The following is a 22,137-nucleotide window of genomic DNA, read 5'->3' as shown; positions in this document are numbered from 1 at the left end:
ATCACCTCACCAACAAGCCCAGGGCAGCTTCTCTTCTGAATTTTGGAAGAAATACAAACAAAACTTGAGCTTGTGGGATCAGTAACTCAAAAATCTCCAGCCCACCTGATCTGCAGCTGCTGTAAAGGGGTGTGCAGACACTGTGCAAGGCTTGGGGAACGTGTGGAAGCTTGGAGTAGCTCAATCCCACTTTTCCAAGTGTGGGTCACATTGAAATTGAGTTGAAACTTGCTTTCCTGGCTTTTCTGCTGGGAATCATCTGGCACATCCAGATGTGAGAGTGGTTTGCAAAGGATGCTGTGACCTGCATAGGAGTGTAGCTGTACCCACAGAAAATAGTTAACCCACCATTATCCTGACCTCTTGTTTTTTTATAAATCATCCTGAATAGATTTACACACTCCTTCTTGAAGGGGAGAGGAAAATTTTTTAAGAAACAACTTAATTTTCACCTCAGAGTTCCCTTGTAGAGATCCCCTTCTGGGTGGTGAAAAGGCATCGGGTAGGACTGTGATATCTTTTAATTATGGCTGCCATAGGGAGGGAAACCCTTGGGATTTGTGCAGTGACAATCTGTGGATTCTTTTTGTTTCCCCTTCTTGCAGGTGAAAAAGGAATTGGCAAAACAACTGGGAAGAAGCTGTGCTACAAAGGCACCACATTCCATCGTGTGGTTAAAAACTTCATGATTCAGGGTGGGGACTTCAGTGAAGGTAAAATGGGATTTTAAAACTGCCAAGTTTGAAATGTTATCATTTTTGTGTTCATAAATTCAGAAAACACCACAAAAGTATTACAGTGCCATAAAAATACTTCATTTGTGTGAGGTATAGCATAGATCACCCATTTTATTGTTAATTTTTGAAGTTCTACAATATTTCAACTGATATAATATTTGTTTAGAAAAGTGTGTTAAAAACTCCTCACTGGAGGGTTTTATGATATTCCATCTTATTAAAACAATTCAAATGCAGACTCTGATCTGAACTACTTCTCACTTGTGGCTCTGCAGTAGAGGCATCAACCAATTCTGATGGTACAGGAATGTAACTGTTTGAATAAGATTAAAATAATAATAAAGCACTGAATGAGTAGAAATGTCTCCAGAATGTTTTCCTGCATTGTTTGTTCCTTTCCTGAAATACCTGTCCTTACCAAAATGTCTGTTTTCACTGTGTCCTGACCAAAAGAGCCTGAAGAGGGAATCTCCTATTTTGAGAGTCAAGTGCTGGTGGAATGTTCTGCACAACTTTTGTATAAATGAAACAAAAAGTTTTCAACAAAAAGTTTTAATTGCTGCCTTTTAATCTGTAGGTAATGGAAAAGGAGGTGAATCTATTTATGGTGGCTATTTCAAAGGTAAGAGCAAATATGTCTTTGCAGATTCTCTGTTCAGTCCTGAGATAAACAAGTCTTGATTCCCAGACTACTTAATGAAAACAGGTTCACTCATAGATCACCTTTTTGCATGAAACTAATGTTGCATGAGAATTCCTTTTATGTGCATGACTTCCAGATAATTTTTTGTTAATATTTAACTTAAATTGACAATTAATTAAGGCTAACATAATTGGTTAAACATGACTTTCAGCATGGAGGCTAGGCAACTTTATTCATGAATAAACTCCTATCTTCCTGCCTAAAACTGTCAACATATTCTTTTGTTTATAGAGAATGTGGTCTTTTGCAAAATGAAAAGGTAAGAGACAAAAGCTCAGTAACACAAATTCAAACTCTGTTCCCTTGTCCCCTCCCTAGTAAATTTATAGACAACTGCTAAGTCCCTTTGTAGATGGATATCTGTGTTGCTTGGAGAAATAAAGAGTTGTGTCTAACCTTTCTGAGGGTTCATGACTTATTCTGAGAGAAAATCCACATAATTCCAGCTCTAAACAGTGATTTCTTCTTTTGTTAATGTCCCTTTTCCTCCCCTTCCCTTCTCAAGGTTTGTATGCTTAGGGTTAATTTTTTACTTTATTTATATGCTACAAAAGTCATTTTCCTTGCAAAGAATTGATAAATAAATGTACAATTACCTCTGTAAAAGTCTGTTGGAAGGAAAATGGTGAGTTTTTAAATTATTTGTTTAAAGACATACAATTATTTCTTAAAAAAAAACCATGTGGTTACTGATATTCAAATGTTAAGATAGTGAATATATTTATTTACAGCCTCTGGTTCTGGGTGTGGTTAGATGCATGAAATTAAGTTTCTCTTAAAAAGAGACACAGTTTGATGTGGGACTATTGAAGTTTTTAGTCAAGGAAAGGCTTGAACAGATCCATTTACTAAAAGTTACTCAGGGTTTGTTTCCCATGGTGAGTGCTAAATATGCAGGATTGTGTTTTGATATGTGATCTAAAAATGAAAAGCTTTGTACATTCAAATTGGTATTTTTATCTTTGGAAAGGACCTGGAGAAGATCTGGTTTTATATTCTGCTGTACAACCAGAACTCCTCTTTATTCACTGCAATATAAAATGCATGTTCAGTTTTGTCTTTTATACTTAGATTGAGATATAGAGAGGGTTTTTTTTCCCTTCTATGCTTTGAGACTTCCAGTTTTGAATGTAGAGGTGACATTTTTAGTGTGCCATAGCAGGGAAATAATCAGCTTTTTCTCCTGACCTTTCCACCTGCAGTGTAAATAACAGCATCATGTATGTTAATTCCTGTTTTAGAATGTCAATAATTCTGCCAACCTCGTTCTTACCCAAATAACTCAGGATTTAAATCCATTACCTAATGTTTATTGAATATACTCATAATGAATTATTTGAAATTAGAAATGTTTGCACTGTATCTGCACCATTTTAAGAACCAAAGTTTTGTCTCAAGTGTAATTTGAAGAGACTTGTTTCAACCTGCTTGTTGTTTTTCCTCCATCCTGTTCCCTTTCTCCAGCAGCAGCAGAATTTCTCCTTAGAGCATCCATAAGTTACTAAGAAAACAACCTGCCTCCCTTACCAGGGAAAATCTGACAAACATATTTTTTCTTCAAACAGATGAAAACTTTATTCTCAAACATGACAGAGCGTTCCTTTTGTCAATGGCAAACCGAGGGAAACATACCAATGGTTCCCAATTTTTCATGTGAGTAGAAGTGATCCCACAGTGGAGCTTTTCTTACACAGAGAAGCGCTGTTCATGAGAAAGATGGTATTGCTAAATTCTCCAGAAATCCATGTTCTCCAGCTGATCCTGGCTGGGAATCAGTGGCACCTGCACTAGGAATTGCTAGAGATCAATATTTCCTTGTGGCATTCATGGGTGTTCTTCCTTTGTGGCTTTTTTACCCTAAAAATATGATTTATCTTCAGTTCTTAGCAGCCAGGAAATAGATTCTTTGCTTTGTGGGTGCACAAATCTCATCAGGTTCTCTGCAAATGACAGTGATGAGCATTGTGTGTGAGGGGCAGTGAGATCTAGAGGTGGTTTGTATGGTTTTGCTCTTTAAAAAATGATGATTTATGAGTTTTGGGGGGCTGTTTTCTTTGGTTTTTTTTTTTTTCAGGAGAAGAATGGGAATTTTTATTTGATTATTATGATTACTATTACTATTTTATTTGAGTATTTGTTCCTGACATGCTTTTTTAATACATCATAACTCCATTAACTTGTGCATATACCAACACTATGTAGATTTATGTGCTGATAACCAGATTTTTCCTTCATTACCTTGAAAAAATACCATTCTAGTAACCACATTCTGTTAAATTCTAGAAATTACAGCAAACACTTTTACCTTTACTCAGGAAAACACTCAGGTCTGATAATTCTACATAGTGCTGCATTTACCAACACTATGTAGATTGATGTGCTGATAACCAGATTTTTCTTTCATTACCTTTAAAAAATGTCATTCTAGTAACAACATTCTGTTAAATTCTAGAAATTACACTTTTACTCATAAGTAAAACACTCAGGTCTGATAATTGAGGGTTTCCAGCTCAAAGCAGGTCTATTTTAGGTTGAGTATCAGTTTTTCTAAGCTTGCAAACTTTGATGTGATAATTCCTTTTGTTAACTCCCTTCTCAAAATTGCCTCCTGTTAATGTTTACCACTTTGTATTTGGGAAGAGCAGGTTGATAACTTTAGTCCAGAAATACTTTGTGCAACAACACTGGGGTTTGAAAAGTCAATTTTAGAATAGTTACTTAACTAGAAAAAGTCTTTTTTTCTTTGCCATCTTTCTTGGGGGATAAGAATGAATGGCGCTTCCCTGTCTTCGGTAAAGGAGTAAATTGTCCTCAAAAATCTTGGTTTTTTTTCCTTTGCCTGAAAAAGATCTTCAGTATGATATGATGTAGTTCAGATAAGAAACATTTTTAGGTCTTTTCCTAAAAAATGTCCTGAAAATGGAAGATGCACAGGAACCTAAAAGAAAGTCTCACACTTAGCACTGTTCAGACATTCCATAGAGATAAAATTGTTTCAAAAGCTTCTTTTCTGTTCCCTTCAAAGGAAATTGTACAAGCTGTGCTTCATTACAATAAATCTGAAAGGATGTGTGCACATTAAGATGGAAAACAGTTTATATAAATACAACTCCATGCCTTAATAAGCTCTCTGAAGGCATTGCTTCATTATCTTTTATTTGATGACTTGCCTTTGGGTTCTCTTGCCTCAATTTTCCATTTTTAAGCTTATCTGAACATTAAACATGAAAACCTAATGATGTCCCATCAGTCAAGCAGCTGTCATTTGAGGGCTCTAAAGTTTCTTTTCTCTCCTGCATTTGATTCCAAAGTCATCTTCTTGCCCTGATGCTTGGTAGGCTCAGCTTGTTCAATCAGATTTAAACACTTTGTCTCTCCCCACACACCAAAACAACCCTAGGTTGTGTTGGATACTAAATTATAATTAACACAGGCCAATAAATGAAGATTATTTAAAAGCACTTTGATCAAATATAGAAGTATTTTGAAAGATGCAGATTCCTTGAAAAATTCTGGGTTTTTTTCATAGAATCACTTAAAGGAGAAGTGTGAGTTCAGTGGGAATTGAGGCAGAGTAAGAAACCTAAAAACCTCCATGAGAGCTGGGTTCACCTGAGCTCTGCAGGAACCCAGAGCTGCATTTACTCTGGTTAGGCTCAGCTTTGGGCTCCTGGGCTGTGCTCTGTGGCCTTCAGCATGAGGCTGCTCTGGAGCTTTTGCCTTCCCATGCACATTTCTGGGCTCTCTGATGTCTGAAAAGGCCCCAGCCTGCCCTGGAGCCAGGAGAGAATCAGGGTTCCCAGTGGGAAACAGCTCCTGAAGGTTCTATCCAGGCAGTTTGTGCCTTCACTATGAAATACACTTTATTAAAGCAGTTCCTCTTGCTGGGTGGCATTTTCTGATTACTTTAGGGAATCTATAGTTTTCTATAATAAAATATTTTCTTCCTTTACGCTTTAAGCTGAAATTAAAATGTGGTTTTTATACTCCCGGTAATGCTCAGTTTCTCTGTAGTTTGTCATTAGGAAAAAATCTTCAAATGTTTAACCTGAAGAGTGTGTGAAAGGCAATATTCAGTGGTAGCCTTAGATTATTATTTTTTTTGTATTTGTGTCTATTTAATTTCATTGATTAAATGTATAGAAAGGGAGAGAATTAATCTGAGCTTCCTTAGAGCTCTGTGTTTGTTTTCAGGGATGAGAACTCTGTATCTTATACACATCTAATGTGGCAGATAAGGAGTGCAAAAAAGTGATTTTCTTTTCTATGACAGTTTGTCCAAGTAGGGCTAAAATAATAGCAGAGATCCTGACTATAGATTTCTGTTAATTCATCAGAATTCCCTGCTCTCCAGAGAAAAGTTGTATTTGGAATAATGAGTCTTTAAGGAAGCAATCAGGCAGCAAATGTCTCTTTGGCATGTTGCACCAGCAAACCAGGCACAAGAATTCAATGCCTAAAAGTTGATTTAAAGTTCACTTGATAGTTTTACTTGAAACAGAATCTCCAGACTGATCTTAATGTAAACAGGCATCTGAGCCATCCTAAGAAATCATGAGCTGTCTTGGAGTAGTCAGGGATTTCTCAGGATCCTGACTATAGAGTTCTGTTAATTCACCAGAATTCCCTGCTCTCCAGAGAAAAGTTGTATTTTGGAATAATCAATCTTTAAGGAATCTTTAAATAATCAGGGAGCAAATGTCTCTTTGGCATATTGCACCAGCAAGCCAGGCCCAAGAATTCAATGCCTAAAGGTTGATTTTAAATGGACAGTTTTACTTGAAACAGAATCTCCAGACTCATCTTAATGTAAACAGGCATCTGAGCCATCCTAAAAACTCATCAGCTGTCTTGGAGTAGTCAGGGATTTCTGTGGCATGAAAGAGCTGTGAGGATTTATGGGCAGCAGTGAGAGCTGGGCATGGAAGGGATGTTTGGAGGCTTCAGGGGAAAGCATGGACTGAATCCAGGGGTGCTGGAGAGTGGCACAGTGCAGAGCTGCAAGGATCAGAAATGTCTGTGCAGTATCACAAGTGCTGGGTTTAATGCTTGGAGAGTATTTTCCTCCTTTTTTTTTTTTTTTTTTTTTATTTTCCCTTAATTGAGTAGGAGCAACAGTTGGGTGGGAAGGAGAAAGTGGAGCTGAGGGAGGATTGTGAGTTCCATGCACTTGTGCTGTGAACAGGCCAAGTCTGCTCTCATGTGCCTGAGGAACACTTCCTGCTCTGGAGGAACACAGCACTTTGCAGTTCAGCAGAAAGGATCCAGAGAGAATCCCTCTAGATGTGGAAAACCCTGCAATTTCAGTTTTCTGTAGCAGCTCACTGCAGGCTTGTGTTGGAGAGTTGTAAAGGCACCAGGTCAGAAATTGACTCAGGGAGCTCCACTCTGATTTATTTTTTTGTGAATAACTTCCTGTAAAACTCTCAGTGATTTTACAAGTGTTCTAAACCCATGTGGGGGTGTAAATCTGTGACTGTCCTGTTTCCATGTGGGACCTGAGCTAGGAATCCTTAGGAAGGGGCAGATTGGCAGAAACCACTCCAGAATCATCTTTTCTTTTTCTGTATCTCCAGCAGCTGCTTTGAGTTGCTGCTGCCATCATCAGCAGCAGTTACAGAGCTGATCCCAGGGCTCTTCTGGCTTTTCCAGCTCTGTGGCTGCATCCCTCTGGGTGATGTTCTGCAGCCATGTGCTCCCTTCTCTTTTTTTTCTGGAAATCTCTTGTCTGTTCAGAGCCATTCCATCATTCCTGTGGCCCACCTGCCAGTGAGGAATTCCCAGTACAGAATTGTGCAGCTCTGGTGAAAATGAGGCAATAAAATAACACCAATGGCTCCTGATCCTCCCACTGCTCAGCTCTGTTTCCCCTCTCACCAAATCTCCCAAACTCCATTTGCAGCAAACCACAAGTGCCCCTGCAGAAGGCAGAGTAAAGCAGCAATAGGAAACAAAACCAAATAACCTCTTTGTGAAAAGAGGGAAATTTGTGTCATAATTTTTTAATTTTAGTTCAGCTGTGCAGTGTGCTGAGGAATAAGCCCTTAGTGCAACCCAAAGAGGATCCTGGATTCTGTTCCTTATCAGCTCAAATGCTTGGAGTTCTTGTCTCTCTCTGTTCCACAGCTATTTAAAACTTGAGTCTGATTTCCTATTACTGACAGATTTTTTTTCCTTATTGAGGGTGTTGTTGGTTTAATGTGTTTCTCAAGCTCTGTTTTCTTGCTCAGAACTAAATAGGATTTTTTGGTCTAAAAATGTTTTACTGTGTGGTGCCATGCCCAGTTCATAAACTGAAACAAAGGAACCACTTTGATCTGCTAACTGAAGGATAAAATAATTTGGGAGTACTCTTGTTTTGAATTTACAAATTATTTCTGAATGTTACCAGCTCATTAAAAATAGCTCATATCTTTTTGGTGTCCCAAACCAGGTATTTTTCTAATCAACAGCTAATAATTTCCTTTTTTGTTGTTGTTGTTGTGAATGAAATACCTTTGAGCTAATTATTGACTAATACAAAAATGAAAAAATGTCAGATGGAAGGGGCTGATGTTGCATTATCTTTGAGCATTATTGGTACATGTGCACTTCTCACACAAACAGGTCCCATTGCCTTGATCAAAAGTTGATAGAAAAATGGAAACTTTCCCAGGATACTTTAATGTGTAATCAATAACAAAAAGATAATTAATCACTGATAGTGTGTTGGGGGTGGGGGCAGGGCTGTGGGTGAGCTCAGCTGATAATTCAGTTTTCAAACATTGCTGCTGCTCAGAATTCCACCAGGCTAAAACCCAGCATCAGCTGCTGCAGCTGTTTGGGCTTTTTTGCACCTGCAATGTGGTTTTTGGTCTAAATTCTGAGCAGAAGCAATCAATGCACATATTTTAGAGAAAACACTGATTTTTCTCACTTCTAGAAAAGCTTCATAGTAGGAGGAGGATGTAGCTAAGTGTGACCTGGCTGAAGCTGGCAGCTCCTGGCTGCACACATTTCCTCTGTGAATGCCAACATTTGTGTGCCAGCCTGGGCAGTTCTGCTTGGGAATGGATTCAGCAGAACTCTGAACCCCTGTGGGGCTGCAAGCATGTGAATAAACCCACAGAAATTGCTTATTCATCTGCTTCAAGTGGGGCATTTTTTGCTGGATTGAGGCTCAGAGGGGAGTGGGGGCATTCTCTTTCTAACTGTTTGTTTTTGCAGTAGTTTTGCAAGCAGGTTTTGTCTCCAGTTTTCTTTTTGTTTTTAAGGAGAACTTTAGTTTTCAAAGTGTATCCTAAAGAAAATTTAGAGCCCTCTTTTAGGCATCCTTTTTTCTGCATACAACTTGATTAATAATAATTTTAAACTTGTATTTAATAAAACATAGACTCAGTTTTGTCTGAAAATGTATTACAATTTATTTCTGCCATTTTTGTGTAAAATTTACAGAAACAGTGTTACATCGTGCGCTCCAAAGGTAATGTCTCATTCCTCTAAGGCTGTGTCCTTTCCTTTTCTTTCTGTTTTTCTCTTTCTTGTTTTTCTGATCATATTGTTATGTGCATTGAACCCTTTCTTAGGCCTGAGGTTCTTTGGGGGGGTGGGTGAGAACATGCTTTTATCAAAAAGATGATTTTTCTCTTCAGCAGTATCTTAAACCAATTTAAACTTGAGTGGAGAAAGGTATTTGTCCTTCTGTAAATAACCTGTTTATTAAAAGGCAGATTTGGAAGGGTTGAAATGATGAGAGCTCTATATAGAAATGTTCTAATAAAATATTATTTTGGGGGGATGAACTCATCATGGCTTTAGGTTTCCATAGTGCCAGGACAGGAGGTAGGTTTGCTCCTGGTTAAGTTCTGAAGCCAAAGCAAACATTCAAGGATTGATGCAGAAAACCTTGGAATGCTTTTTTAAAGTGCACCTTTGCAGAATAAATGTCACATTACAGCCCTGCCACTGAGGTGAGAGAACTTTCAAAGGCACCACAAGGATTTGGGGCTCTGTTTTCTGAAGTTGTTCACTCACCCAAGTCCTTGTGGTGCATCTGAAGGGTTTCCCTGTGGGACAGAGCTTCTCCTGGAGTTCTTCTGGTGAACAAGGACAAAACCCAGTTTATTTCACCTCTCAGACTGCCAGGGGAGTGGGGCAGCTTCTGCATGGGTTTAATGCACCAAGCACCCATTCTCTGCTCAGTAAGCACCAGCCCAAAGGCAGCTCCTGCTTAGTTAATTTGCTTAATTAGTCTCCAATGCTGCTGCAGCATGGCAGGAGCACCTGCAGCCTCCCCAGCCCTGGTTTTGAGCTCATTGCTGTTTCCAGCTAATTCTAAACCCTCAGCCTTCACTACTGTTGGTTTCATTGAAGTAACCCACTTCTGTTTTTTTCACCCCTTTAAATCAGCTTCATAATTAAAGCCACTTAAACTGTTTACTTAGCAGCAGGTTGTTAATGCAGTTAACTCTTGCTTCAAGAGCTTCAAAAGCCAGAAGGATTTCTCTTTTTGTAGCAATATGCTGTGTTAGCAGGGAAAAATCAAAGAACACCCAGTGCTAGTGAGAAATTTAATGTTGTGTTAATAGCATTTCTTCCCCTGTGTTAACCCAAAGCTTTCTGTATTATTCACTATTAAGGAAGTGGGTGTGCTGCTTGACATTTGGAGCTTAAAAAAAAAAATCAAGAGTGTAAACACTCCTGATTCACAGTTCCACCTTTTGGGATGTGTTCAGCACTCTGCAGGGTTTTGTGACCTAAAACTCAAGGGAAGAGAGGTGTTTAAGAAGTAATATTTTATTCTAGCAGCGAACAACTTCATACCAAATCTGTGTTATTGTAAATCTAGAAAAATTACCTGTGATTGATTATTTATTTTGAGTTCATTGGAAGAAGGCTTTAAAAGCACAATAGGGCTTGGGATGAGAGAGAGAAAAAAATGTTTTCAGAAATGATTTATTTTATTTCTCCCCCAATATTTGAGCAGGCTCTGATGTTCTTTACTCAATATTCCTGCATAGCAGGATCCCCTGTGCAGCAGGAATTCAGGCTCACTTGGAGAAGTAACTTTAGTTTGCTTTTAGAAAAGGATTCACAGCATTAGAATCCAAAGGATTTGTACAAAAGGCAGTTGCAGTTTCCATTCAGGCTCAATGTGAGCAGCTGAAAAATAGGGAGGAAATCTGCATTTATCAGTGAGGTGTAGGTGGCACAGAATGTCTGCTGTTGATTTTGGGAAGTCTGTGAGGTTTTGAGCTGAAGTGTTTGAGATTTAAGACACAAATATTGCTTTGTGTTCTGAGTCAGGAGGCCAAGCAGGTAAATGGGGGATGAGAAAGAAGTGGTGGGAGGTGAGGAGAAGCAGAGAATCTCTCACCTAACTCTTCTTTTTTTAAAATAAACTGTCTTTAAAGTGACCTTGCAATCTAAGAAGCTAACAAGCTCAGAAACATTTAAATCCCACTGGTCACCTAATAATATTTATCACCAAATTGTATCTTCTCTGTGATTAAAAATCATAAAGTTACATTAAATGTGTATTTAAAGACACTTGGAAATTGTTTACTGCATGCATGAAATGATACTTGGTACAGCTTTCAATATGCACACTTAGCTAAACTTCAAACAAACACCATGTAAAAGTTTAAGAAAGCCTGTGTGTATAATCTGTAATTTTAATTTGTTAATTCCATATATTTAACTGTGTTTTTTCACTATTTTTGTCTTACCTTCACCTCTTTTTTTTTTTTTTTTTCTGTGTCATTCTCCTCTTTTACTTCATCTGAATCCCTGATTTTCTTTTATTTTACCATCTTCCCATCTTGCTGTTTGTCCAACAGAACAACAAAACCTGCTCCTCATCTCGATGGGTAAGAATCCTTTCATATTTCTCAAATGATTGCTGAAGTTATATTGAAAGGGTTATATTGAAAGTAGACAACAATGGGGAAACAAATCCTTAACTCTGCGGAAATTATACAATGGGATGAGATGGAAAACAAAAGTTTCAGTTCTATAAAAATTTCAAGTCACAACTTATTTCCTAAAGCTGGACAAAAACTTGAATTGTCTTAAATCCTAGGATTATTTCTTTAAAACTGCTCGCTGCCCTCAGCCCATAAATTTGGGACTTGAATTGCCAAACTTAATATATTTGAGCAGTCATCTCTTTTGGGGCTTGTTTTTATCCCTAAAATTTATGGGGCAAATGGAAGACAGGAAGAGAAATGTGGTACCACAGAACAAAACCAAAGATTCCTTTATTTTAACTGTCCCTGCAATGCCAGGGGGGAATTGTATCCTGGGTTTGTGGAGATCTATAAATTCTGCTTCTCTGGGGAGGAGTTCTGTCATGTTTATGGATGGGCTCTTGATCTCTGTTGCACAAAACTGCGAAAATAGAAGGGTGGGTTAGGAATTTTCATCTGTTTACCCTGCTCTTGTTGAGGAGATGAGACTGCTTCAGTTTGAGGGAAGTACTTGATGTCAGAGTGGATCTTTGTTTCACATTGCATAAAATCTTAGCATGGTTGTCAATGTTCGACTTAAAACCATAAAAAAACCTTAATGCATTAAGAGCTCAGTGTTCTACATCAGACTGACTTTTTAAATGTGAAATTAATTGGAAAATCACCACAATGATTCATAGCTGTTTTGTACTTTGTAAACAATTCCTTTCTGCAGTGTGCACGTTGTCTTTGGGCTGGTCATTTCTGGGTTTGAGGTCATAGAACAGATAGAAAATCTCAAAACCGACACGGCCAGCAGGCCCTACGCAGATGTGCGAGTCATTGACTGCGGGGTGCTGCTCACCAGCTCAGCCAGGGATGGTGAGTCCCCAGAATTATTCATTAATTTTAATTCAACCTTCCCAAATTAGTGATGTTCATGTGCAGGAAATGGATTTGGAGGGAATTCTCCAAGCCTGACAGAAGGCTCACCCAGTGTGCGCATCCACGTGCAAACTTTGAGATGAGAAACGCGGACTTGGAAATGTCATGGAATGGACAGACATTGCTGAGAGAGAAATGGAACAAGTTTCAAAAGATAACCTTGCAAATAAGACTGGATACTTTGGAGAAATAGAACTGTGAAAGATGCATTGTAGTGAGACCCACGAGGGGTAATTTTAGATGATTGGCTTTAAGGCATTTACAGCATGGTGTGGCTAAAGCTGATAGGCCAAGAAACACTTATCATGTATTATAATTAAATAATAGTTAGCTTCTAATTATAATAACATAAATGATAACATCTGTATTGTCTCACCCTTCACATGAGACTGAAAATGGAATAAAAGTTTTTAAAGCACCTCTCAGTTGCCCCAGCTGTGGGTCAGGAAAGGGCTTAATCCAACATCCCCCCTCCCAGGAGCTGTTGCTGATCTCTCCTTGCTGTGCTGCAGAACCTGCTGAATGACTGTGTGGGATAGAAAGAAAACAAAGATGGTGCAGAAGGTGATCTGGCCCCTGAGGAGCTGCAGCTGTGCCAATCACCAAAGATTGAGACCAGCCCTGCCCTTAACAGGCCCCAGCTGTGTCCAGTGAGCTTGAGTGCTATAAAAGAGGGGTCAGCTGGTTGAGAAGGGAGCTGGGGTCTGTTGGCTTTGCTGTGAGGAAGGAGCAGTCAGTGCTGTGAGGAGCTGCCCATGAGAAATCACCCAGAAGGTGTGGGAGCTTCCCAGTGACAGAGTTCCTGTTGTTCTGTGGGTCTCAGGGTGGCTTCAGTTCTTGAAGAACTCAAGGTCTGCTGGAGTTTAATCAATATAATTGTACCAGTGTGACCCTGGGAGCTTGGGGATTTCCATCGGAACAGGAGGGACTGTAATCACTGAGAATTGAAAAATACATTCTGATGATGGATCAGAAGTTTAAACAGAAATGAGTGGGTCAGAAAAGGGCTTAATCCAACACTCATGTTCTCAGAGTACAATTCCACCAACAGCTAAAAATCATTATGGTGGACATATAGAATCTTAATTAATTCTTGTAAGCCTGTAAAATGTAAATCTTGGTGTAGGAGAGGAAAGCACAGCAAAAAAAAAAAAAATTCTGCCCTCAACATTTGTCCCCTGCTCATGTTAGAGGTTGACACGACAAACTGAAAAAGGAATCAAAAATTAATTCTCTGTTTTTTTGAAAGAGGGAGACACAAATGCACTTTTCTAAAGTTGAATTTTGTGCACTTTCCAAAGGTTTATTTTAAGACTATGAAGTCAGTATATGCAATATATGTGGTCAAGCTTATTTTTCTTTTCATGAAGATTCATAGAGAATAAATTATGTTAAATATATGATTGGACAGTCTCTGTGAAAGTTTGCATTTTCTACCTAATTTCTGATTTTCCCTTGGATAAGGTGGTAATTTATCTCCTTTAGAGAAAGTCAAGGGGAGCTCTAGTGTAAAAGTGTGAGGATACAGAAAAGAGGAAATAACAAAGTTTTGAAAATAAAAAATACACAACTGGGCCAGCAACTAATTTATTCTTAATCTTTGATTTGCAACCTGTGCATTGTTTCTAAAAGTACCTAATTTTTTTTTACTGTAAGTGGTCTTTGCTTATCTGTGTATTCTGTATTTGCTGGAAAATATTTGTATAATACCAACGTGGATTTAGTCTGGGCACAATCAGATGATTTTGTGATTCTTTGATATTGTTAAAAAGTTCAGAGCTTTTCTAGAATGGCCCATTTGTGTATTTATACATCTGTAAAATGATGTGCTTTGTGCTTTTACATGCACACACATGTCACAGTGTCAATTGAAAATATCTGTTCAAGCTTTGGAGAAGAAGAAGAAAGTTTGCTCTGACTCAGAAGCCTCAGAGTCCTCTTCCAGTGCATCCAGCTCTTCAGAATCCTCCTCGGAGAGCGAGGCTGAGAATGAAAGGAGCAGGAGGAAAAAGAGGAAAAGAAGAGCTAAAACCAAACAGTCCAGGAAACGAAGGAAGGAGGAGAGGAAGAAGGAGGATCCAAGGTGCAAGCGAACCTCAAGCCAAAGACGGTGACTGGTCTCTAAAATCTAACAATTGCAGTAAAATCTGGGCAATTCTGCTTTGTTTTCATGAAGTGCTCAAGCAGTAAATATGAAAATGCTTTAAAGTTTGGGGTTTGGTGCATGATTTTATAAACAAACAAAAAACCCTAAAGTTGAGCTTGTTGAGTTTTCTATTAAATTGAAGATCTTTGTAGATAAAAGCAAGAGTGATGTTGAAATTACTAAATTCCACAGGGCTCAGCACACCTGTGTAAAAGTGAGACTTTAGGCAAACTGCAGAACTTTGGACATATATTTGATTATATTTTAGAAGTATTTCTCAACAAGTTGTAAATGAAAAGCAGAATCACTTGCTGTAAAGCAAGAACTGAACTTTCTCTCCAGTAATAATGGCCCATCCTCCCTTTAGCCTAAAATGGGTTGTGGAACACATCTTGGCTGTTAAGCCAACTCTAAGTTTGATGCATCTTCTCTTGGAACCCAGTTGGCCAAGGGATTTCCCAGCTAACTGTGATTTCTCACCCTGCTCTTTCCCTCAGCAGCCTTTCTGACAAGAGCGATGGCGCAGACAAAGTCGACCTTAGCACCAAGCGGGACAAGCCCGTGGTACGTCCTGAGGAAATCCCCCCAGTGCCTGAAAATAGATTTTTGCTCAGAAGAGATGTGCCTGTTGTCAATGTAGAGCCTGAACCGTAAGGAACTCTGAGCTTTTTATTCTGACTTGCTGAAATCTGTGCATGAAATATTCCTGTTAACGTTCTCTTGCTGGTGCTGCTGACTGCAGTGTCAGAATTGCTGCATGTGGTCATTTCATTGGCCTTTTCACAGTTTCTTTTCCTTGTGACCTGTGCTAGTGAGATCTCAAGATGATTTCTTTGGTCTTTAAGGGTGTTAAACTCAATTAAAAACAATTAATGATTAACTTCAGAAGCAATCATGCAATGCAAACCACAGGAAATACTTGATTGCAAGGGAGACTTGGGATTGGGAGAGGTGATTTTTCATCTTTCTTAGACTGATGAAGAAACTTTGGTTCAGAATCAATCCCCTGGAATTTCATGACTTTAGCAGTGTTTGAGAATTAGAGAAAAAGCTCTTCTTTTGCTACAAAGGAAGTCACAAGTTCATGAGATGCTTTCAATGTGTTTTTGTACCTCCACTGTCAAATTTAATTGCATTTGATTAGCTGAGCTAATCCATTACTCTAATTAGCTCTAAAATCAGTGTTGGGTTTGTTTGGTGTTGGGTTTTATATTTCCTTAATGGTACAGTCTCCTGTAAGTCTTTCCTTGGAACATCACTCACATTCCCAAAGATTTCCTCACTATTTTTGGGAATATTACACAGGCTGAAAGAAGCAAAGCTTTAGAATCAGTGAACTATCCTGAACTGAGATCCTGAAACTCATCTGCCCATGTTGTGTTCAGGATTTGTGCCCCAAACACAAGTTAACCTCTTGTGACAGTGTTTTGCAAGTTCATTGTTAACATTAATTTCTGTGTCAAGAGATCAGGCTGCACATTTGATTGAAAACAAATACATGTTGATTTGCCTTTTGTTGCAGAACTCTCTTGCAAAAAAACCCCACTGAATTCTGTCTGAAAATGAATACAATGATGAATATTTCTCATTTTTAACTTAAACTAATTGTAAGTTAATTGTGTTTTTTGCTGTGTAACTTCATACTTTATTAATTTATTTAGGAAGCTTCTTGATGCTGCACCAGTTCTGACTGACCAGAAACCATCAGTCTCTAAATCGGGACGAAAAATTAAAGGAAGAGGCACAATAGTATGTGACAATTTTATTTATTTCTTTATTTCCTCTCACCCAGAGTAACACCCCTGACTTTGAGCTTTGAATTTCCCTGGAGGGCTTTGTGTGACAGTTTGTTTACATGTTGTAGTATCCAGTTTAGAAAGCACTGAAATCCTGTCAGGTAGTTGATTTTATAACACTTCTTTTCCATCCTTCCTGTGACTTCTTTTAACTTAAAGATTGTTTGGACAAAAAAAATGCCTAAATGGAATGTTTGGGAATACTTATGTAAATAAAGACTTGGGGAAAAATAATTTAAGGCAGAGTAGAATTGGCTTCTGACAGATTTTGGGGGTTTCTGTCTTCTTTTTTTTTTTTTTTTCCATCATTTTGGCACCCTCTTAGCAAAATTAAGAATGAAAAAGGTGTCATTTAGGGCTGGCAGTTGCAGAAACACATTTTTCTTCCACCTCTTATAGCCTTTATTAGCACAGCTTCTGTCCAGGTGTGATATTTTTCAAAATCCTTGTTTGTAGGTTCCATGAGACTCCAGAGTATAAAATGTGAGAATTAGGGAGGTCCATGACACCCTGCAATCTTTTAGGCCATTCTTCTGTAAAAGCTGGTTTTGATTCAGTCATGGCTTCAGCTGAAACAATAGGGAAGCTCAGGTTATCTTGATTTTGTTTTTTTTATAAAAGAAGGATGTTTTAAAACCTTCTGTAATTACCTGGATAAATAAATACATGCATCTTTGTAATTTTATTCTGGGACAATGCTTTTTTTTCACTCATTTTATTGCTTTTATAAGTGGCTCAAAATAATTGAGTCAAACCCAGATGTGCTTTTATTGAGTCAAGGAGGATCTGATTTCCTCACAGAATTTACCTAAGTGTGTATCCCACTGGGTAATGGAAAATAATGAGTTAGCAGTAGCAGAGTTCTTCTTTCTCTGCTGCACAAGTAGCTTGTTGCCTACTTAAATTCTCTGCCTAAGCATAATTTTTTTAATGTGAAGCTTCATTGCTCTTTTTTGTGAAAGAGTTTTGGGGGGTTTTTTTTGTGTTCAGTTTTTTATTTTTTTAATTGCTTTAAAGTGATTCCCATTCTGAAGAGTTGAACAGCAGTAACTTTTGAAATGGGGCTTGTCTTTGCTCCTACAAACCATGAAGAATGCCTGAAGTGCAACACCTGTGCTTTAAAAACGAGCGTGGTTATCTGCAATAATCGCGTTATTCCGAAAGGGAATCCACGGCCTCCTCCTTGATTCTTCCTTCCACATTTCCAAAAGCTGGCTGAGCTGCTGGCCTCTCTCAGGCTTAGAAGTCTATATAAAAAGTACAAAAGGTGCAGGAGTTTTGTAAGAAAGCCTTGCTGTGTGTGTTTGCTGTCCCAGCGCTATCACACCCCGCCGCGGTCGCGCTCCTGCTCCGAGTCGGACGATGAGGAGAGCAGCGAGACCCCTCCGCACTGGAAGGAGGAGATGCAGAGGCTGCGGACGTACCGAGCCCCCAGCGGCGAGAAGTGGAGCAAAGGAGACAAGTGAGAGCCTCACCCCCACAGCTCGGAGATGTCCTGCCTTTGGGAAGGCCTTGTTGGTTGTGTAGATGTAACCACAGCAGCACAAACAGCCTCAGATTGTGCCAGGGGTAGTTTAGACATTAGGAAATGGTTTTTTTTTCACAGAAAAAATACGCTACCCAGGGAAGTGTGGCGTCACCACCCCTGGAATTGCTCAGAAAACATGGATGTGGCACCTGACAACATGGTTTAGTGCTGAACCAGGTGGTGGGAGTTGGTGATCTTAAAGATCTTTTCCAACCTTAAGGATTCAGTGATTTCCTTCTCCTCAATGTGGATTACACAGTTTCTTTGGAGTAAAACAATCAAATCCACTAAGCCTTTATTGTTTTAGTTGTATGTTCTTTCAGCAGTTACAAACTGTGTGATGGATGGAAGTCAGCTCTCCAGAATTCCTGATGGCTTGATACAAAATATAAGCTTCTATCAAATTGCAGGAGATCAATCTTTAATGGAAAACTTAAAAATATTATATATAACTAGTAGTGCATAATTGAAAATATTTCAGATTATTCTTTTTTATGTACTGAGATGTTTTAAAACTTGTATTTAAATATGGTTTTAGGATCCTGTTTTGTAGAGGTCAAAGTCCTGCAGACTGAGGTAATTTAAATCTCTTTACATAGGTCCTAAAATATGCAAAACTTGCTTGTGTTAGTTGATTTATTTCTTGGGGAGAAGTAGCTCTTAATAGTGATGCAATTCTACATCTTGGAACGAGTGTAAGGAACTCAAAGCAATTCTGTGGTAACAAAATGTGTGCTAGGGTTTATGTAAACTTATTTAAAATAAAGTTTAAAAATACTTAATTTAGATAAATGTTTTTAAAGCTTTTGCTTTAGTCTGGGGTTTCTTTGTTTGCTTTCCAGGCTGAGTGACCCCTGTAGCAGCAGATGGGATGAGAGAAGTGCATCCCGGAGATCCAGGTCTTGGTCCCATAACGGTTTTGCTGATCTGAGCACTGTGAGATACTCCAGCCATCACAAGAAGCACAGGAAAGAGAAGAAGAAGGTGAAGCATAAAAAGAAATCTAAAAAGCAGAAACATTTCAAGAAGCACAAGCAAACAAAGAAAAAGAAAACATCAGCCTCATCAGATGTAGAATCCTCTCATTCCTTCCACAGGAGGACAAAATCATCTTGTGACCGTGAGAGGAAATCTCGTTCTTCCTCATTGTCTTCCAGGCGCTCATCCAGGAGGGACTGGTCTAAATCTGATAGGGAAGACCAGAGCTTGTCATCTTTATCAAGCAGAGGGTCTCGATCATACTACAGGTCCAGATCCAGGTCTAGATCTAAATCAAGGTCTTACTCCAGAAGAAGTTCTAGATCAAGATCAGCCTCTAAATCATCACGATCTCCAAGTAGGTCGCGGTCAAGTTCTAACCCCAGGCAGCAAAAGACTGTTCCCAGTTCTCCACGGAATATTTCAGCACGGTTAAATGACACTAAGCTGACCAAGACTGCTGAGCCTGTCCGAGCAGTGATCCTGCCCAGTGACAAAGTTATCGTGCCACCAGTTGTCCCAGAAAACCTCCCTGTCATACCCTTAAGTGACAGTCCCCCACCTTCAAGGTGGAAACCTGGGCAGAAACCTTGGAAACCATCGTATGAGCGAATTCAGGAGATGAAAGCTAAAACAACCCACTTAATTCCCACCCAAACTAATTACAATTTAGTGGTGGTTAAGGAGGCCAACACTTCTTCCTCCTACCGCAAGCAGGAGAGGAGCTCCGAGAGCGAGCGGAGCGCTTATTCCAAAGGCCGCAGCGACAGGAGCTCGGAGAGCTGGCCCAGGTCCAGGAGCAGATCCTCTCGAAGCCGCTCCTACTCAAGATCTTACTCAAGGTCTAGAAGCCCATCGAGCTCCAGGACAAAATCTCCTTCCTCTGGCAGGTCACCGTCCCCCAGTAAATACCACAGTGACAGGTCGGGGTACAGCGAGTCCACGTCTGACTATTCCCTCAGCGATGAGGACAGGCACAGGAGCAAAAGGAAATCCACATCCAGCGATCCCAAAGCTCGGGGCCTCAAACTGAGGCAGGAAACGAGCTCTGATAGCACTTTGCCTTACAAGCATCCAAAGGACTACGATGAGTCTTCCCAAGGGTTGAAGGAGAGTGACAGTTTGTCATCCTCAGACTTGTCCTCCGACAGCGAGCGCTCTGCCAAAGCCAAAGCGGTCCAAGAAAAAGAAAGCTGCTTTCCTTTAGAAGGGGATGCTGAAAAACAGGATAAAAATAGCTTAAGTTGTGAGAGAGGGGAGGAGAAAGGCAAGGGTGAGCGGGATTGTGATCACTCCAAAAAGAAAGCAGCTAAGGAGAAATGCTTGGAGCCGCCCAGAGGTGGTGCAAAAACAAAACGCAAATCCTACTCAGGTAGCAAATGGGACTCGGAATCCAACTCTGAAAGAGGAGAGGCAAAGCATAACAGGGGGGATTCCAGACCCTCCTCTGGGAAAGAAGAAGGAGAGGCCACCTCAGGGTCTGACACAGAGCTTAGTGTTACCAAAAGGATAAAAAAACAATCCAATTCCTCAGAGGGCTTTTTGGGTTCTGACTGCACGTGGAAGACAAGCAAACAGTTGTCATCTTCTGAGTCTGAGAGTTCTTTTTCCAGCTCAGCAGACACTCGAGGCAAGTTGAAAAAACACAAACATGGGTTGAAAAAGACTCCTAAAAAATCACATTCCAAAAAAGCAAAAGAAAAATCGAAAGGTAAAAAGGAGAAAAAACACAAAGTCCAGAAAAGAAAAGAAGTGTTTCATTGGCAGCCCCCCCTTGAGTTTGGGGAAGAAGAGGATGATGAGATAAATGAAAAGCCGGTTACCAAGGATGATAAAAAAGAAAAGGAGCTTAGCAGGGACATAAAGGATAAAAAACAAGTTTATGAAAAGGATGAAATACTCACAGATAAAATGGGAAATGGTGAAAAGTCGTGTGTGAATGAAAACCTTTTAGATAAAAACACCACATGTGGGGCCTCGCCAGATCGCAGCAACCTTAATAAAGAGTTCATTGAAACAAGCACTTCAACTGGTATTTTAAACTCAGGAATAAACGTGGCTGCCTGCAAGAGTGAGATTAAACAAGCTGAAGAAAATAACCAGAATGGGCTGGAAGATGTCATTCAGACAGATGACAACATGGAGATTTGTACTCCGGATCGTAACTCGCCGGGGAAGGTGGATGTGGATGTTTTGTCTCCTGTCATTCTCACTGCTAAACCTTTAAGTGCTGGTGTAAAAAAAGAGTTAGAGGTTGACACCCCTGAGCAAGATGCTGTCAAACTGGAAAACAACTTAAGAGACTTTACTAATATTAAAGAAGAAAAAGAAGTGGGAAGGCAAGAAAATAACTTTGCCCCTGCGTCTGGTGCTAAAGACTGTAGTTTAAAAAGTGAAATTTCTGAAAATACCCCAAGCAATATGATAGACAATAAATGGAAGCCTTTGCAAGGTGCCGGTAACTTAAAACCAGCAACAATCAGTATGACCACAGAGGTTAAAAATGTAGCATCAGCACCAGAGCCTAAACCAGCAGGTTTAAGAATTGAAATAAAAGCAAAAAATAAAGTAAGGCCTGGGTCTCTCTTTGATGAAGTGAGGAAAACAGCTCGGCTAAATCGTCGGCCAAGGAACCAAGAAAGTTCCAGTGAGGAGGAATCTCCGAGCAGAGATGACAACAGCCCTTCCAGGAGCCTCAGCAGGTCACGAAGCAAATCTGAGTCTAAATCCAGACACAGAACCAGGTCCATATCCTACAGTCACTCGAGAAGCCGATCCCGAAGTTCTACATATTCATACAGGTGAGAGGCATGTGCTGCTCCCACAGCCAGCCCTGGCAGATTGAATGTTCTTATGTTCTCAAAGAATGCTTTTCAGGTTGTGGTTTTTGTTTTTTCACAGCCCTGTGTTATAGAAGAAACAGAGTGGTTTGGGTTGGAAGGGACCTTAAACACCATCCATGGGCAGGGACACCTTCCATTATCCCAGGGTGCTCCAAGTCCCCTCCAGCCTGGCCTTGGACACTTCCAGGGATGCAGGGGCAGCCACAGCTTCTCTGGGCACCTGTGTGAAGTGTCCTCTTGTCCTGTCCCTTCATCCCTTGTCTCAAGTCCCTCTCCAGCTCTTCTGGAGCCCCTTTAGGCCCTGGAAGGGGCTCTGAGCTCTCCCTGGAGCTTCTCCTCTCCAGGGGAACATTCCCAGCTCTCCCAGCCTGGCTCCAGAGCAGAGGGGCTCCAGCCCTTGGATTAACTCAGTGGCCATATCATCTAGCAAGTGTGGAATAAATATTTAGCTAAAAAGCTGAAGATTCATAACTTCTTCTGGTTCCCATTTTCTGCTGCTCTCCTCAGCTGTGTTCTCTCCTGTCCTTGGCTGTAG

General features: G+C 39.9%; 1 protein-coding gene across 9 annotated transcripts in view; it reads left to right on the top strand.

The window, feature by feature from the left end:
- NKTR (natural killer cell triggering receptor) overlaps positions 1–22,137 on the top strand; it is a 43,996-nt gene that overhangs the window by 16,203 nt on the left and 5,656 nt on the right. For 2 of the 9 annotated variants that reach the window (XM_058045048.1, XM_058030703.1), the window contains exons 4-13: positions 606–713; positions 1,315–1,359; positions 3,006–3,093; positions 11,259–11,288; positions 12,103–12,248; positions 14,199–14,421; positions 14,958–15,107; positions 16,119–16,206; positions 17,570–17,715; positions 18,624–21,560. In XM_058045048.1, the coding sequence (XP_057901031.1) occupies positions 606–713; positions 1,315–1,359; positions 3,006–3,093; positions 11,259–11,288; positions 12,103–12,248; positions 14,199–14,421; positions 14,958–15,107; positions 16,119–16,206; positions 17,570–17,715; positions 18,624–21,560 (3,961 nt within the window). Of the gene's footprint in view, positions 1–605; positions 714–1,314; positions 1,360–1,671; positions 3,094–8,870; positions 8,903–11,258; positions 11,289–12,102; positions 12,249–14,198; positions 14,422–14,954; positions 15,108–16,118; positions 16,207–17,569; positions 17,716–18,623; positions 21,561–22,137 lie in introns of those variants that run through there. The other 7 variants (XM_058038868.1, XM_058022393.1, XM_058020721.1 and 4 more) reach the window with 6 other exon arrangements.

The sequence above is a fragment of the Melospiza georgiana genome, chromosome 1 (assembly GCF_028018845.1).
Source record: "Melospiza georgiana isolate bMelGeo1 chromosome 1, bMelGeo1.pri, whole genome shotgun sequence".
NCBI classification, from domain to species: domain Eukaryota; kingdom Metazoa; phylum Chordata; class Aves; order Passeriformes; family Passerellidae; genus Melospiza; species Melospiza georgiana.
Note: the sequence above shows the minus strand (reverse complement) of the source record. Positions and strands in the feature narration are given on the sequence as shown.